Source organism: Somniosus microcephalus, chromosome 3, assembly GCF_052327205.1.
Source record: "Somniosus microcephalus isolate GS21.2 chromosome 3, FLI_Smic_1.0, whole genome shotgun sequence".
NCBI lineage: Eukaryota > Metazoa > Chordata > Chondrichthyes > Squaliformes > Somniosidae > Somniosus > Somniosus microcephalus.
Window position 1 is genome coordinate 228,369,206 of NC_140989.1, and position 18,904 is coordinate 228,388,109.

Sequence of the window (18,904 nt, forward strand, 5' to 3'; positions counted from 1 at the left end):
ATGGGAGGCCTTTTTTTCCTTCCCCTCTTGGCATTAGAGGACCTCCAGCCCCATTCGCGAAATGACGCACGCCACAACTGCAGAAGTTGCCATCAGAATTTTTATGAAAAACAAACAACTGATGGCATTTTTACAAAATACACAGCATTTCACCCAAGTGACTACCCTTGTGACTATTTGTGCTTTATTTTCCTCTTAAGCGTGCTCCTACGTAGTGGTTCCCCTGTGGCTTCAGCAGATGTGGAGACCCCTTGCTCACTTTCCTGCTGCTCCTGTCTCGACACCTTTGGTGGGAGTCCTCTGGGGGGCTCTGACCGAGGGCTCTGCAGTGGCTTGGAGAGGAGCCCTCACTTCCTTGAGGTCTGCCACCAACCTCCCTCTCATGGGTCAGGTCCCCCTCAGTGCCTGCAAGTGGCTTGAGAGCAGCTTGCTGCACATCAGGGGGTCATGGGGACCCGTATCTACAATGGCAGTCCTACTCAGAAGGACTTCCATGAAGGTCTGGTTTCTCTGTTCAATAGATGCACATCACTCCTCAAGAGATGTCATTCTATTCTGAACACTCACCATGTTTTCCATACCCTGGCGACTAACCTCCTCCATGGCCGTATCCCTCCTCTCTACCATTGCCCTCCTCTCCTCTACTGTAGCCAGCCTTACCATGGAGGCAGCAATCATTTGCACGTAGGTAGCCATCCTTTCCGTGTTGATGCGTTCATGCGCCACTAACTCCACCAAGGTTCTGCTCATGTTTGCTATGGGCTCCTCCATTCGCACCACACTCGCAGTGACCCTGGAGACAAAACCTGCCAGAGACTCCTGCATCTGTGCATGGAGTTTCATCAGCTCTGATCTTACGGATGGACCCAGAGGCAGAGGGTTGACATGCAGCTGAGCCGAGCTGGCAGAGTCCTGCGCCCTCCGATGAGGACTCTCCACTGCTGTCCCTGTTTCCACAATCTGCTGATGCTCACTTGTGAGCTGTGATACACCAGGTGACAACTCTTATCTATGTCCCGAAGGTCCCACCGAGGTGTGAGTGTCTGCGCTGGTGCTGGGTGCGCTTATTTCTGCTGACGCTGCGCCCTCAGAGGTTGCAGATTCCTCTGAGGAGTCTGGCTGCTCAGACTCTTCCTCCTGCACACTGGGGATGGGGGCTCTCTATGGTCCTGCGGGGGAATCGAGGAAAAAGTTGAAGATGTGATGCCAAGGTTACATGCACATTGCATTTTGCAGATGATCATAAGTCCATATGATGTAGCTTCAGAATCATTATCAGCGACTCATGCAATGCCAGCTTCCACATTTCGGTCAGCCCCGGCAATCTCCAGGACACCTTCCTCCCAGGGGCTGAGCTGGGCTACTGAGGACGGCCCTCCTCCTGTCTGGCTCTCCCTCTCCTGTTGTGAGCTCTCTTTTCCTGCAATGAGGGAGACAAGTGGAGGTTGAGTGAGGGCATCCCGAAATTTTTGGAGGTTGGCGTCGTGTTCCTGTTGATCGTGACCTGCAATAGTAATGTTATCAAGATAGGGAAAAGTGTCCCTTAAGTTTTCCTGCTTAACCAGGCCATCCATTGCCCGTTGGAAGACAGCCACTCCATTAGTAACCCCGAATGGGAGGCGACGAAATTGGTACAGCCGTCCATTAGCCTCAAAGGCCGTGTACTGCTTATCTGAGACCTTCAAGGGTACCTGATGATAGGTACTTTTTAAATCGTAAGTTGAGAACACTTTGTATTCGGCCAGTTTATTAACCATATCATCAATGCGTGGCAATGGGTAGGCGTCCAAGTCAGTATATTGATTGATGGTTTGCGAATAATCAATGCATAGTCGTTGTTTGTGAGGTTTTAGAGGGTTCTTGACGATGACGACTTGAGCCCGCCAGGGCGACGAACATGGTTCGATGATATCCTCTGCTAAAAGTCGAGAGATTTCAGCCTCAATAAAAGATTGGTCTTCCTGACTAAAGCGCCGCAATTTCATTATTATTGGTTTGCATCGAGGAGGAATACTGGCAAATAATGAGGGTTCATCAAGTGAAGCTGCTGATAATGCACAAAGGTATGTAGTTTCAATTTCGCAACAATCTGTTCTCTAATGAAACTATCAGTACTTCCTGAGTCAATTAAGGCATCTAAGGTATGCCCATTAATTGAAACTTTTGTAGCTGCATGAAACAGGTTCTGTGGGCAAGCAGCTGTAATTGGTGTGGTTGCACAGAGAGTGGCTGAAACTCTAGGTGTGCTTCTTTGGGAGAGAGCTCGAGAGGAAGTTTGATAGGTCCTAGCCGGAGCATCTTGATAGGCCCTAATTGGGGCAGTTCGGTAGGCCTTAGCTGGATAGGCCCTCGTAGAGGCTCTTGATTGGCAAACTTTTGCAAAGTGTCCCTTTTTATCGCAATGACTGCAGATCGCATTGCGAGCAGGGCAGAATTTCCTAGGGTGAAAAGAATCTCCACAAAAGAAGCATTCCTTCCTAGATTGCCAAGAGGCTGCTAAAGTGGGGTCATCCTCCTCTTCTTCATAAGTATCAGGATTAGATTCCTCCATGATAGGGTTCATCTGAGGCCACTTGAATCGTCTGGTTGCAGTTACAGCAGCAGATCGAGATCTGGGTAGCTGATAGAGGTCTGCATTTTTCTTTGCCAAATCCAGAGAACAAGCCAGGTCAAAAGCCTTTTGTAGCTCAAGTGTTTTACTTTCTAGTAGACGCTGGCGTATAAATGGAGAGGCAATCCCGCAGATGAAAGCATCACGAATCATTTCTTCGCGGTACAGCTCAGCCGAGGCTGCCTGAAAGTTACAATCTATGCTGAGCCTGCGAAGTTCTTGAAGGAATTCGTTAATCGATTCCCCAGGCCCTTGTCGGGCTGTGGCCAGTAGATGTCTAGCATAGACCTCATTTGCGGTCTTGGCATATAGTTTTTTAAGTGCCCGGATCACCTCATCGTAATTATCCCATTCATCAACATATTCAAACACTGTTGGGGTCACATAGTTGATAAGTATCCTCAGTTTAGTAGAAGCATTCGCTTTACATTCATCAAGAAAATTCTCAAAAGTACGGCACCAATGCTTCCATACCCTGCCAGCTGCTGGTGCGTTTGGGTCCAAGTCCAGACGAGTAGGTTTAAGGATGTTTTCCATGATGGGTGGTTCCCTGGACCCTTAACTCCGAGTTTGTCCGAAGGTCTAGTATTTGTGAGTGTAAATACTAAGTTGCTTAAATTGATGTAAAAATGGAGTTTCACACATCAAGGAACTTTAAAGTAAGCTTTAAGCAACTTATAATTATTATACTATATACAAGAGCGGTCTTCACCATGCCTCTAGGAGAAGCCCTTTTACCATACTGAGCAGTTCAGTATTTATACTAATCCAAACACAGGAAGTGACGTATGCACAGAGTTCACAGTTCACAGGAAGTGATGTGCACATAACTTCATCCGGAAGTTATTTATTATTATTACATCTACATTATCACATCCCCATCTCAGTAGCCACCCCTCACATTCACCCTTATCCTAGTGCAATCATACCAACTAACAACACACAAGGGTAGGCACTTGGGTGTTTATGCAATGTCCATGTAAAGTTTCTGTTAATGTGGTGTCAAACATTGAAACCTTTATTTTCAACACTGTGTTCTTGGATAGATTTGTGTGCACCTTTGTAAATAGCTTATTGAGTTGCAGTGAATGGTGAGATATAACTGTATCCCCTGCAATGGTGGTAAATGTAAAAGGAATAGCTTGGCCATTGTAGGGATGCTTTATGTGTTGCTGTGGGATGGTGCCAACCTGGCACATCATGTGGCAGCCAGGGTGTACAGCGTCAAGTGAAGTAAATCTGGCCATGGTGAGGCCATCCCGGGCCTCCCGGGCAGCAATATGATCAGGTGCTGATGCCCTCTGTCCTGTGTAGCATCAGTTGATTGCCGAGAAGGTTGGTGGCGTTGCTGGTGTTGGGGCTAATCGTGGTGGGATTCTGAGGACCAAGGTGAGACAGTATAAAGGGCATCCATGCTGATGGAATAGATGGCAGGTGAAGTAGAGATGACAGAAGCGATCTGTCAATGGTGAGAGAGGTAATGAGGTCAGACTGGATGGAGATTTGTGCACAGACTTGCAGCATGGTGAACCTGTTCTGGAAATGCAGTGCGGAAGAGCTTGTGGCTGAGAGAAAACATCTCTAAGGTGGGAGCTTTTACTTGATATTTGAAGCTGTCAACTCATCAGCTGATTCAATGGCCATTGATCTCCCACCTCAACTTCACAGACGTGGTATAGCAACAGCGTGAAACCCATGGGCAAGCTGTCAAATTCAAAAGTTTCGTTTAAAACCATCGTTAAGTGGCTGTAAACAAGCCGCTAATCATTTAAATTGGCTCCTCCGCCGCTGCCTGTTGGGTTTGCTCAGCGCTGACAGACTTGACATCGGGAAAGGCAAGTGTGCGCGATTTAACGGTGGGTTCCCAACCCACTGTCAATCAATTCACATTTAACTGCCGACCGCCACTGATCCCGTCCACTGAGCACCGGCAAAATTCCGGCCTTACTTTTCCTTCTGAGGGCACTTCAAGGAACACTGCTAATTTGGTGTCTGCTTGCAAACTATTCTAGAGTCTAGAGGCAAACTGGTAAACTTTTTTCTCTGGCAGTGGATAAAAGGGCTTTCTAAGTTGGTATCTTGTGCAGGATTGAAACTCCACCTGGGTACTTGTGGTGTAAGGACAGTGTTGTATTTTAGCATGGAGCTGGCAGTATTTAATTCCTGGCTAGTTAGCAGTTACTAACCCATATATCATAACGATGGTAATTCTGCACTTTCATTTACTGATTTTTCTTGTCAGAGGTAGTGTCAAAAGGATACCAAATTCTTAATACTTTTTTCTGCAAGGATTTTCTGTCTGTCTTCTGTTGGTCTTTCGGTCACACGCACCTGAGAAAAAAAGACTTGCATTTATATAGCGCCTTTCTCGACCACCAGCTGTCTCAAAGCGCTTTACAGCCAATGAAGTACTTTTGAAGTGGAGTCACCATTGTAATGTGGGAAACGCGGCAGCCAATTTGCGCACAGCAAAGTCCCAGAAACAGCAATGTGATAATGACTAGATAATCTGTTTTTATGTTGGTTGAGGGATAAATATTGGCCAGGACACCGGGGATAACTCCCCTGCTCCTCTTCGAAATAGTGCCATGGGATCTTTTCCGTCCACCTCTGAGAGCAGATGAGGCCTTGGTTTAACGTCTCATCCGAAAGACGGCACCTCCGACAGTGCAGCCCTCCCTCGGCACTGCACTGGAGTGTCAGCCTAGCTTTATGTGCTCAAGTCCCACAACCTTCTGACTCAGAGGCAAGTGTGCTACCAATTGAGCCACAGCTGACACTGAGGGTGAAGGAGCTACTCTTGGGTGGTGTTATTGTAGTCTGACTCAGTCTCTAGGAAGTGGATGAACATGCAGGGGAAGAAACTCTGATTTCCTCCCCTTCGTTCTGCCAGTCGCCACTAGCCCCTTCAAAAATAATCATCCCCCATAATGTGGCAAAGATCTAGAATCGAACTTGTACCCTGCCAGCACACTGTTGACTGTTGCGTTCTTTTGTAATCACAAGTGAATAGAAGGGAAGAAGTGAAGATTAACTTAATGCCACTTAACTTATTAATGCTTCAGGATATTTTCAGTTTCCATTTATTATCTAACTCACGTAATAACAGCCAGCAAGTACCTTAAGTTGGTTTGTCTGCTGTGCAATGCTCTGTCAAGGATTCTGCCTCTTGTGTGTTGGCTGAGCAATGCTACAACATGGGAAGGGAATCAAGACTGATGGTAAAAATAATTTGTTGTTGATCAGTATAAAATTGAATAACTGGTATGAAGGCGCAAATATTTTTGTGTTGCAATCATTTAACTGCAATTTTATTCAGTTCAGTGCGAAGTGCTGCCAGTCTGCAAATAACGGTTGTGTGCAACTGGATAACTTTTATTTCAATTCTCAGTGGCTGGACGTTCATCTTATAAAGCCTTTTGACAGACTTGTCTATAGTCATTTCCATGATCAAAGCCTTTATTTGGCAGCTGTAAAGGGAATGGTGAGCTTTAAATGGAACTCTGATTTTAGACTGGAGCCTGGTGCTATTGTTGTCCAGCTGCCACAGCTAGAGGAAGCACAGTGTACAACTGAGGTAAAGGCCATAACTGTTGGTAAATTGTATGACCGTAAATGCTGTGCTATAGGAATGAGAAAAAAACATACTGTTTGTATCCCATTCTAATTGACTGAACTGTGACACAGGGCCAAGTGCTGTTGAGTACTTTTCTCCACATTGTCTTATATCTTGGGTATTTAATATTGCATATTTTATTAATCTAATTTATAACTATGCAGACGGCAACATCTGAATTGTAATTGGTGCGAGTGCTGGTTTTGATTTGATAGTGCCTGACATTTACTATTCTGTGGGGAATTAAATTAGAGGCATTTAACACAGTAGTTGTTCAGTGTGTGTAGTATGTGCATGTAAGCTTAGCTTTTACCATTTGGTTGCTCACTTCTAGGAACATAGGAACAGGTGTAGGCCATTCAGACCTCGAGACTGTTCCACCATTTGATGAAGTTATGGTTGATATGTATCTTAACTCCATTTACCCACCTTGGTTTCATATCCCATAATACCTTGCCTAACAAAAATCGATCAATCTCCGTTTTGAAATTTCCAATTGATCTAGCTTCAACAGCTTTTTGTGGGAGAGAGTCCAGATTTCTACTACCCTTTGTGGGAAGAAGTGCTACCTGACATCACAGCTGAATGGCCTAGCTCTAATTTTAAGGTTCAAATTGTTCTGGACTACCCCCACCAGAGGAAATAGTTTCTCTGTATTTACTGTATCAAATCCTTTAATCATCTTGAACACTACAATTATATCATCTCTTAAATCTTCAATATGCAAGGGAATAGAAATTTAGTCTATGCAACCAGTCCCCTTTTATCATTGTGGTGAATCTGTGATGCACCCCTTCCAAGGCCAGTATATCCTTCCTGAGGGGCGGTGCCCAGAACTGAGGGCAGTACAGTCCCCCCTGCGTATAATGGGCACGTTTGTGCAGCATAATGCAATGGCAGGTTACTATACCGGGATTCAAGTGTGGTAGTATAATTTAATTTACAATATGTAGATTCAATTGTTCCTAAGTTTGCTAATTATCTAATGGAATTTCCAAGTTCAAATTGTTAACCGTAATCAACAGAGAAGATGTTAAACAGTCAATGGTACTTGCAATTTTCACATCAGGAATAACATTTCAAAGATCGCCTTGACTTCTGCTTTGGAGCAGTTTAATTGCAAACAGCTGCTTGAACTGCCCGAAATAGTTGGCGCGCTTAATATGGATTAATTGATGTCTATGGCAATGGCAAATTGTCAGCGCCATTTGCCTGATGTAGGCAGCTGTCCAGGATAAGCAGAGATGGTGGGGACTGTATTTCACATGCACTTTAGCCAGAGCTTTGTATAACTGTAGCACAGCTTCCACCCCTTCGTATTCCAGCCCCCTTGAGATAGAGGCTAATATTCCATTTGCCTTTTTAATTATTTTTTGTATCTGTCTACTCGCTTTTAGTGATTTCTGTACTTGGACCCCTAAATCAGTCTGCTCCTCCACAGTTTCCAGCTTCTCTCCATTTAAAAAATATTCTGATCTGTCTTTCTTGGGTCCAAAGTGGATGATATAACACTTCCCCACACTAAACTTGATCTGCCACAGCTTTGCCCACTCATAATCTTATCAATGTCCATTTGCAACTTTCTGCTCCCATCTACACCAGTTCCTGTGCCACCTAACTTACTGTTGTCAGCATATTTAGATATACGACACTCTCTATTCCTTCATCTAAGTCATTGATAAATATCATGAAAAGTTGAGGCCCCAGTACAGATCCCTCAAGAATACCACTACTCACATCCTGCCAATTGCAGTACATATCCATTATCCCTACTCTGTCTCCTACCTCTAACCAAATTCCTACCCGTGTCAATAGGTTGCCTCCAATTGTATGCGCTTTCATTTTTTTGCTAACCGTCTCTTGTTCAGAACTTTATTGAATGCCTTCTGGAAGTCCACATAAATAACATCCAGATCCTGTTAATGACCTCAAAATTTCAACTCGGTTAGTTAGACGTGACTTACCCTTTACAAATCCATTTGGCTCTCTGATCAGTTCATAATTGTTCAAGTGCTCAGTCACTGTCCCGAATGACAGATTCTAGTAACTTCCCCACAACAGGCATTAGCCCACTAGGTCTAGAATTTTCTGGTTTCTCTCTCCCAGCCTTTTTAAATAATTGAGTGACATTGACAATTTGCCAATCCAAGGGGACAATTCCTCAATCGAAGAGAGTTTTGGAAGACCGTGACTAAAGTATCCCCAATTTCCTCAATCACTTCTTTTAATACCCAGGGGTGGAAATCATTAGGTCCTGGAGGGTTGTAAATCTTCAGTCTCATTGTGACAATTTTTTTTTACTTGTCTTAAATCTAGTAAGTTTCTCCCCTTGATTTATTCTTAGTTTTCCTCGTATCACTGGTACTTTATCATCATCCTTTACTGTGTACGCCGATACAAAGTAATTATTTAGCAAGCTTAAAAAACACCTGTATCTGTCTTTAAGGAATCCGCATTACCCTTACCCCTCCTTTTTTCTTAGTATATTTCTCACCTGAATTATTTTGTTTGACACTTTCCAAAATTTAATCTTCTGCTCCCTTCACTCCCCATAGTAAAGTTGAGTGTTACATTAAAATTAATTCATGTATGACCTCCTATTTCTTCTTCTGAACAACAATTTTCTCTTTTCTTCTTAGTGCTGACCAGCACTGGAAGTGATTTAAATTGCTTTCCTGACATTACATGTTCAACAGAAATCATATGTGCATAAAAAGAAAGAACAAACCTGCATTTATATAGCGTATTTCACGACCCCAGGACATCTCTGAGCTTCAACAACAACAACTTGCATTTATGTAGCACCTTTAATGTAGTAAAACATCCCAAGGCGCTTCACAGGAGCGTTATCAAACAAAATTTGACACTGAGCTGCATAAGGAGCTATTAAGGCAAATGACCAAAACCTTGGTCAAAAAGGTAGATTTTAAGGAGCGTCTTAGAGGAGAGGGGCAGAGAGGTGGGGAGTTTTACGGAGGGAATTCCATAGCTTAGGGCCTATGCAGTTGAAGGCACGTTCACCGATGGTGGTGTGATTGAAATCGGGGATGTGCAGGAGGCCAGAATTGGAGGAGCGCAGAGGTCTCAGAGGCTTCTATGACTGCAGTAGGTTACAGAAATAGCGAGGACCGAGGCCATGGAGGGATGAGGAAACAAGGATGGGAATTTTGAAATTGAGGTGTTGCCAGGATGGGAGCCAATGTAGGTCAGCGAGCACAGGGGTGATGGGTGAACAGGACTTGGTGCGAGTTAGGATATGGGCAGCAGAGCTTTTGATGAGCTTAAGTTTATGGAGGGTGGAAGATGGGAGATCAGTCAGGAGAGCATTGTAATAGTCAATCCAGAGGTTACAGAGGTACAGATGAGGGTTTCAGCAGCAGATGAGCTGAGGCAAGGGCGGAGTTGGGCGATGTTAGAGGTGGAGTAGGCGGTCTTGATAATATAGTGGATATGTGGTTGGAAGCTCATCTCGTGGTCAAATACGACACCAATATTGCGAACAGTCTGGTTCACCCTCAGACAGTTGCCAGGGAGAGGGATGAAGTTGGTGGCTGGGGAACTAAGTTTGTGGTGGGACTGAAGACCATGGCTTCAGTCTTCCCAATATTTAGTTGCAGAAAATTTCTGCTTATACGGTACTGGATGTCGGAGAAGCAGTGTGACAAATCAGAGACAGTCGTAGGGTCGAGAGAGGTGGTGGTGAGGTAGAGCTGGGTGTCATCGGCGCAGATCTGGAACCTGATGTTGCTGAGGGGCAGCTTGCAGATGAGAAATAGGAGGGGACCAAGGATAGATTCTTGGGGGACTCCAGAAGTAACGGTGCGGGAGTGGAAAGAGAAGCCATTGCAGGTGATTCTGGCTACGATTGGATAGATAAGAATGGAACCGGCCAATAAAGTATTTTTCAAGTGCAGGCCCTGTTGTAATGTAGGAAACGTAAGGTCCCACAAATAGCAGTGAGATAAATGACCAGATCATCTGTTTCAGTGGTGGTGGTTGAAGGATAAATGTTGGCCAGGACACCAGGAGAACTCGCCTGCTCTTTGAATAGTGTAATGAAATCTTTTACAGCCACACGAGGGGGCAGACAGGACCTCGGTTGAACATCTCATCCAAAAGGCACTACCTCCAACAGTGCAAAACTTCTTCAGATTGTGTTCATGTCTCTGGAATGGTGCTTGAACCCACAACCTACTGACTCAGTGGTGAGAGTGCTACCACTGAGCCATGGCTGATGCTATAATGCAGCAATATGTGGCACTCGTGGTGTTAGCTGAGTTTAACACTACTCCACTCCACTCAGATTTTGTGCCATTATTCTTAACTGGAATCCTGGCCTGTTGGATTTGAGACTGTTGATTGATGTATAAAACGGTAGCATATGGTAAGTTGCCTGCGTACCACTTTATTGGTGAATGATGTGTTGTTTGGGAAGATTTAAATGGCAGTGGGAGAAGAAAGGGGTGTAAACAAAGTAGATTCAGTTCAAATGTCTGGGAGGGATGCGAGAGTGGCTGGAGATGATTCTTTCTCCAATTTTGTTTTCTCTATGGGGAGTTTTTGGTCTCTACTTGCAATTTCACACAGCAAATTAATGGATAGTTGGTAAATGTATGGTATGGAGTGATACTGTGCCACACAGACCAGCAAGGTTGCAGACTTGATTACCTGTGTGAAGTTAGCAGACCTCAGCTGAAGTCGTAGTTCAGGTTCTGAAATGGCCTCCGCATCCATGGATTAGAAAGAAATCAGACAGCGTTTCCACTATTGATAGCCTGTGATTCCTACCACAATGTGATGATTCGTAGATATTGGGTGAGGACAGAATCGAGCTCAACTGCCTAGGCTCGCGTGAAGAATGACCAGTTGGCTGAGGTAATAGATGGCTGCTGATGTGCATGGTAAGTTGATGTTCAGTAAATAATTCTAAAAGGACTAAGAGTGTAAAAAAAAACAAGCCTGAAGGCTTTGTGTCTTAATGCGAGGAGCATTCATAATTAGGTGGATGAATTAGCTGCGCAAATAGATGTTAACGGATATAATATAATTGGGATTACGGAGACATGGCTCCAGGGTGACCAAGGCTGGGAATTCAACATCCAGGGGTATTCAATATTCAGGAAGGACAGGCAAAAAGGAAAAGGAGGTGGGGTAGCATTGCTGGTTAAAGAGGAGATTAACACAATAGTAAGGAAGGATATTAGCTTGATGATGTGGAATCTGTATGGGTAGAGCTGAGAAATACCAAGGGGCAGAAAACATTAGTGGGAGTTGTATACAGACCCCCAAACAGTAATGCTGAGGTTGGGGATGGCATTAAATGGGAAATTAGAGACGCGTGCAATAAGGGCACAGCAGTTATCATGGGTGTCTTTAATCTACATATAGATTGGGCTAACCAAATTAGTAACAACACTGTGGAGGAGGAATTCCTAGAGTGTATACGGGATGGTTTCCTGGACCAATATGTCGAGGAACCAACTAGAGATCAGGCCATCTTAGACTGGGTATTATGTAATGAGAAAGGATTAATTAGCAATGTTGTTGTGCGAGGCCCCTTGGGGAAGAGCGATCATAATATGATAGAATTCTTCATTAAGATGGAGAGTGAAGTAGTTGACTCAGAGACTAGGGTCCTGAATTAAAATAAAGGAAACTACGATGGTATGAGGCGCGAGTTGGTTAGGATGGATTGGGGAACATTACTTAAAGGGTTGACGGTGGATAGGCAATGGCAAACATTTAAACATCGCATGGATGAACTACAGAATTTGTTCATCCCTGTTTGGCATAAAAATAAAACAAAAAAGGTGGTGCAACCGTGGCTAATGAGGGAAATTAGGGATAGCATAAGATCCAAGGGGAGGACATATAAATTGGTCAGAAAAAGCAGCAAACCTGAGGATTGGGAGCAGTTTAGGATTCAGCAAAGGAGGACAAAAGGATTAATTAAGAGGGGGAAAACGGAGTATGAGAGTAAGCCAACAGGGAACATAAAAACTGACTAATAGCTTCTATAAATATGTGAAGAGAAAAAGATTGGTGAAGTCAAACGTAGGTCCCTTGCAGTCAGAATCAGAGGAATTTATAATGGGGAACAAAGAAATGGCTGACCAATTAAATACATACTTTGGTTCTGTCTTCACAAAGGAGGACACAAATAACCTCCCAGAGATGTCGGGGAACATAGGGTCTAATGAGAGGGAGGAACTGAATGAAATCAGTATTTGTAGGGAAATGGTGTTAGGGAAATTGACGGGATTGAAGGCAGATAAATCCCCAGGGCCTGATAATCTACATCCTCGGGTACTTAAGAAAGTGGCCCTTGATGCATTGCTGGTCATCTTCCAAAATTCTATAGACTCTAGCACAGTTTCCATGGATTGGAGGGTAGCTAATGTAACCCTGCTATTTAAAAAAGGTGGTAGAGAGAAAACGGGGAATTATAGACCGGTAAGCCTGACATCGGTAGTGGGGAAAATGTTAAGAGTCCATTATAAAAGATGTAATAGCAGAGCACTTGGAAAACAGTGACAGGATCGGAGAAAGTCAACATGGATTTACAAAAGGTAAATCATGCTTGACTAATCTACTGGAATGTTTTGAGGATATAACTGGTAGAATAGATAAGGGAGAACCAGTGGATGTGGTGTATTTGGACTTTCAGAAGGCTTTCGATAAGGTCCCGCATAAGAGATTAGCGTGTAAAGTTAAAGCACATGGGATTGGGGGTAAGGTACTGATTTGGATAGAGAACTGGTTGGCAGACAGGGAGCAAAGAGTTGGAATAAACGGGTCTTTTTCCAAGTGGCAAGCAGTGACAAGTGGGGTACCGCAAGGATCGGTGCTAGGACCCCAGCTATTCACAATATATATTAATGATCTAGACGAGGGAACTAGATGTAATATCTCCAAGTTTGCAGATGACACAAAGCTGGGTGGGCGTGTGTGCTGTGAGGAGGATGCAGGGAAACTCCAGTATGATTTGGACAGGTTGGGCGATTGGGCAGGTGCTTGGCAGATGCAGTATAATGTGGATAAATGCGAGGTTATCCACTTTGGTGGCAAAAACAGGAGGGGAGATTATTATCTGAACGGCAACAGATTGGGGGAAGGGGAAGTGCAACGAGACCTGGGTGTCCTTGTGCACCAGTCGCTGAAGGTAAGCATGCAGGTGCAGCAGGCGGTTAAGAAGGCAAATGGTATGTTGGCCTTCGTAACGAGAGGATTCGAGTACAGGAGCAAGGATGTCTTGCTGCAGTTGTACAGGGCCTTGGTGAGACTACACCTTGAGTATTGTGTGCAGTTTTGGTCGCCTCATCTGAGGAAGGATGTTCTTGCCATGGAGGGAGTGCAGCAAAGATTCACCAGACTGATACCTGGGATGGCAGGAATGACATATGAGGAGAGATTGGGTCGATTGGGCTTATACTCACTAGAGTTTAGAAGAATGAGAGGGGATCTCATTGAAACTTATAAAATTCTAACAGGACTGGACAGACTAGATGCAGGAAGGATGTTCCTGATGGCGGGGGAGTCCAGAACCAGGGGTCACCGTCTAAAGATAAGGGGCAAGCCATTTAGGACAGAGATGAGGAGGAATTTCTTCACCCAGAGAGTGGTGAACCTGTGGAATTCTCTACCACAGAAGGCAGTTGAGGCCAATTCATTAAATATATTCAAGAAGGAGTTAGATATATTGCTAAAGGGATCAAGGGATATGGGGAGAAAGCAGGGACAGGGTACTGAATTTGGATGATCAGCCATGACCTCATTAAATGGCGGAGCAGGTTCGAGGGGCTGAATAGCCTACTCCTGCTCCTATCTTCTATGTTTCTATGTCTTCAGAACAAGGTGGCAAGAAAATTAGAATGGGGTGGACATGTGAGAACAAAGCTTGAGTGGTTTGCAGTGGTCAGTTGAAGAGCAAACTGGAAAGCAACAGGCAGCCGACACACAACATAATACCAAAAATATCTTCCAGTGCGATAACAGCAAGAGGCTAGGTAGGGTGGAAGCCTAAAACCCTCGGAGATCCATCAGGAGGATTAACAATGGAGAAGTTAACAAGCTAAATAATGACAACTTGCAGGACATGTACTATATACCATCCAATATCAACAGCAAACATGTGTGTTCAGGGACTTTGAGAATTGTCGGTGAGTTGAGATTTATTAGGTGAAACTAATAAATCTCCTGGGGCAGGTGAACTTCGCTCCAGGGTACTTAGAGACAGGGATGTAGATTTTTCAAGGTCTGTCCATTTTGAAGAAGTCGGCGACTCCTGGAGAGGTTCTGAGAGGATGAAAACAGGCAACTATAGACCTTTTACTCTATTGTCAAAAATATTAATCAAATAAAAAAACTTATTTACTCAACCACTCAAGCTTTGTCTAGTCCTAAGATTCAGAATGGGCGTAGGTATTGACTGGGGTTCCCAGGGTCTGTACTGAGTCCCTTCCCATGCCTGATAATTATAAATGACCTGGAACCGCCCGTTAGTGAAAGGTAGTTAAAATTGATAGCATGGTAGAGTCAATTGTGGGCTCAGGATCTTGTCAGGGTTTGCTCCTAGACTCCTCAATGATAAATGAAGTTCGATTTGGATAAATGCAAGGTACTCTATATTGCAAAGAAAAACAGAAGTGACATCTTGATGGATGGGATAGGACATGCCAGTGCTCAAGTTGAAACATTCCATCGTGTGTGAGTTGCCGTGTTCCTCACTATGACTAAACAAAGCAATAAACAAAGCAAAACAAAACAAAACTGCCCAACGCATTACCGGCACCCGGCTACCGACCATAGAGCACATATACCAGAAACGCTGTTTACGGAGGTCACGGTCCATCATCAAAGACCCTACCCACCCCAGCCACAGTCTGTTCGCCCTCCTGCCATCTGGGAGACGCTACAGATGCATTCGCACCCGTACGACCAGATTTAGGAACAGCTTCTTTCCCAGGGCTGTCACAGAAATCACAGAAACCCCACAGTGCAGATAGAGGCCATTTCGGCCCATCGAGTCTGCACCGACACATATCCCACCCGATTCCCGTAACCCCTACACCAACACATATCCCACCCTATCCCTGTAATCCCTGTAACCTGTCATCCTACTGAACTCCACAAATAAACTCTAAAGCCTGCACATCTGCCAATGCACTTTATTATGGTTATGTTTATGTTAATATATTACAAGCCAAATGTATGTTGAATGTTTAAATGTCTTAATCTAAATGTACACTCTCGGGAGCCGCAAGCCTACATTTCGTTGTACTGCACTTGTGCACTAACAATGACAATAAAAGTTGATTTGATTTGATTGCCAAATCAGTTGAGTTGAAATACCCAGATCTGATGCTGAATTTGGATTACTGTGTATAATTTGTGTTGCCACAGCACAAGGGGGACCCTACAGGCAATGAAGAAGAGAATGAGGTGGATTCCTCTCGTCGGAGGCCAAGGCTCTGAGCAAGGACTTGCTGGGCTTGGCTTTTCAGTCTCTCGGAGGGGTTTGAGGGGCCTTTCCAAAGCGAGCCAAGGTCATAAATGGGAAACAGAAAGTCCTTTCTGTACTTTGCATTCCTTTTGTTTGATTGTGCTCTCTTCTCAATTTGTTACAATAATTCCATTCTTCTATCTAAAATTCTTGGTGCCTAACAAACTGATTGTATCTGCTCTCTGCTCCCCCACCCCTGCAAAAAATCAAATCTAACCTTTCACTGCTAAGAATTTCTCATTATTTCAGTGGAAATTGGCATGATGGTTTGGGGGTAGGTTTATAACAAGAATAGTGATTTATTTAAAAACTCTGACATAACCAGCTTTGAAAATCTCTGACATACTGTGCCTGAATAAAGTTTTTCCACTGAAGTGTGAATACATGACCCTGTATTTATTGATGGAGTCAGAGAACTGGAACATGTATAATTTTCTCAGTTACAGTCATCTATGAATCTGGCCAGCAGCACCTGAATAAACACATCCTGCAAACACTTTCTGGGATGTATTTGATCTGAATGTTCAATGTTGATATCAGGCTGAAGTCAATTTGAGCTGCATTTGGTGTGTGAGGATGTTGCAGGCTGCACAGTTCGTGTATTCCTCTCACACACGGAGTTGGACGTCATGAGATCCTGTGAATGTGATGTAGTGCTTTTGAAAAGGGGGAGGGGGAGTAGGTTTGCTCAGATCTGTGCCAGGGACTGTATTGCAGTATTTCTGATTGTAGAGAAATGAATGTGTTCACCTGAGCTGAGAAGGTACAGCGTCTGTGAGAGGCCGGGGTTATGTGACCTGCAGACTGATGCGAAGGCTGCTCATTGCTGTTCAGTGGAGCAGTGACCAGTACACCTAGTGCTGCAGCAGAGTTGTTCCTAAAAGACCTCACAGGGATTCTTCACTGCTGCAAGTGTCCAAAATATTGAAGAATTGGATGCTGAGGTTGGCAATTCCAGATGAATCGTGTGGGTCTGAAAAGGCGGTTGCAGTACTTCCGTTCTAAATCATGTGCAGCTGAGATTTCAGGTAAAGTTGAGTTGGATTTTGCACTGCTGTTGCAGCTTGCCAGCTGCTCTGTTTAATATGTGATGCATGATTGATACCTACAACATATAGCAGAACTTTAACCTAATTATTTCTGTGTATTAACATATAAACTAAAATTCAACACATGCAGCTTGGAGGAAATGCAAGTTATCGCATAATCCTCTGAAAAGCAGCACCTCCAGAATGACGATGTTGGAATTTGTTGATGTTTCACTTAGTTCCGAGAGCTGATTTAACTCAATAAGTACCAGTTAGGTCTCTGTGTATGCTGCTACATGATGCAATGTGTTTGTAACTGGTATACCAGTAGCATATGATGTAGCAAATGTCGCATGCCACAGAGTGAAGGGGCACAATTTTGCAGTCATGGTTTCCAGGTACAGTAATTTTCAAAAGTTCCTTCCAAAGAAGGCAATTCCTTCAGTGAATTCCAGAAGCATGTTGCAAGAGGCTTGGGAACAGTTTGGTAAAACATTTGACATCTGGTGTGAAAAGGGTTGGAAAAGAGAAGGAGCAAGACCTAATGAGCAGTAGCACATGGATGTGGAATTCTTACCGTGTCAGAGCTTTTGTTAGGTGTATTTTTTAGGTAATCACTTTTTTTTAGATCAGTCCCGTATATAGAACAGGCAGACAGCGTTGTTTCTGTGCTGCAGGAGTGTGCTTGTGCAATCTGTTGATATAATTTAAATTCAACATGTATCAACATGAGAACCTTTAATGTGATGAAGCAGCAGGACACCGTGTTAATAACATGCACCTTGTCTGGTCCCCCTACGGTGTTTCTCTATTCTCTGGCTCTTAAGTGGGTTTCAGAGAACTGTTTGACAACCTCTAAGATATTGAGGATACATAGCTTGGAGGTGGAGAGAATGCAAGGAGAAATGCATCAGATCCTGAAGGGCTCGAGGATCGGACACTTCTTATTTTCAGTTAGATTTATTTATGTGGGGAATAGGGTTGCAGGTACACAGTCACTTTAATTCATTGTGAGCTTTGATGTTCTGTGCAAGCACATCACGCCGGCTTTTTATTTTTGCTCTTTTCCTAATACAAATTTATTTTACAAAACAAAGAATTTGCACCTGAAGACCTAGTCAACAATGCAAATTCATCATTGAAGCATAAGCTGAGCTTTGAGTATCGTGAAGGTGGCGCATGACCCCATGTCTCTCGGAACCTGGTGCTATACACGAATCTCTGTATTAAAACCTGTAGTTTATCTGCACAACTGATTTTTGCAAATGTTTGATGTTGAATATTGGAGTAGAGCTGACGAGTGGTACTGGACACTTTGAAGAGGCATGCAACACATTCTTTGGGCTAGATTTTGCTGGAGCGGAGTATCTCGCTGCGTGGCCAGTTAGTTAAACTTGTTTAGTTTAACTTGTTTACACGTTTAGTTTATATAAAAAAAAAATTAAAAAAAATTTGCCCACAAAGTTGCTGGAAGTGCGAGCTGGTAACAGCGCAGTGAGGGCAACAGGGCATTTCGTACCTTGGTGAACAATGGGACAAACGGTGCATCTCCTTAACCAATGAGATAAAAGGATTGATAAATAAACGGTGACTGAGAAGGAGGGTGAATTCAATGTCAGTACAAAAGCAAAATACTGCAGATGCTGGAAATCTGAAATATAAACAGAAAATGCTGGTAATACTCAGTAGGTCAGACAGCATCTGTAGAGAGAGAAACAGTTAACGTTTCGGGTCGATGAACCTTCGTCAGAACTGGTGTCAGTTCTGACGAATTCAATGTCAGATCAGGTACAGAAAGAGAAATAAAGAGAGAAGAATTATTGGATTAAGAAAGAGAAAAAAGAAACAAGGGGAAAGTAAGATAAAAATTACATTTAAAATGTGGCATTAAAAACTCCAACAATTCACTATCTGAAGCAATGAGACTCCACACTTTTTGATTGATTGTTCACTTTCTTGGCCAGAGAGGTTGATTGGCAGTCATCAACAATTATCACGTCAGTAAAAAAGATACTTGTGCTGTTAGTTACTAGACTTAACTTTCTGTAGTGAGTTTAATGGGCAATTAATGTGCAAATGCAGCAATTTCATGAAAATCACAGGGAGGTTAAAGGTGAGATGCCATTTTCGTGAAGCTAACAGTGGAG

The 18,904-nt window shown here is 43.7% G+C and overlaps 1 protein-coding gene across 10 annotated transcripts in view; it reads left to right on the forward strand.

Moving 5' to 3' along the window:
- Positions 1-18,904, forward strand: part of rasal2 (RAS protein activator like 2) — a 496,897-nt gene that overhangs the window by 196,344 nt on the left and 281,649 nt on the right. The window contains exon 1 of one of the 10 annotated variants that reach the window (XM_085982243.1): positions 16,410-16,757. The exons of the other annotated variants lie outside the window; for them this stretch is intronic. Within the exon in view, the coding sequence (XP_085838369.1) occupies positions 16,688-16,757 (70 nt within the window). The 5' untranslated portion in view covers positions 16,410-16,687. Of the gene's footprint in view, positions 1-16,409; positions 16,758-18,904 lie in introns of those variants that run through there. 10 annotated transcript variants of the gene reach the window in all.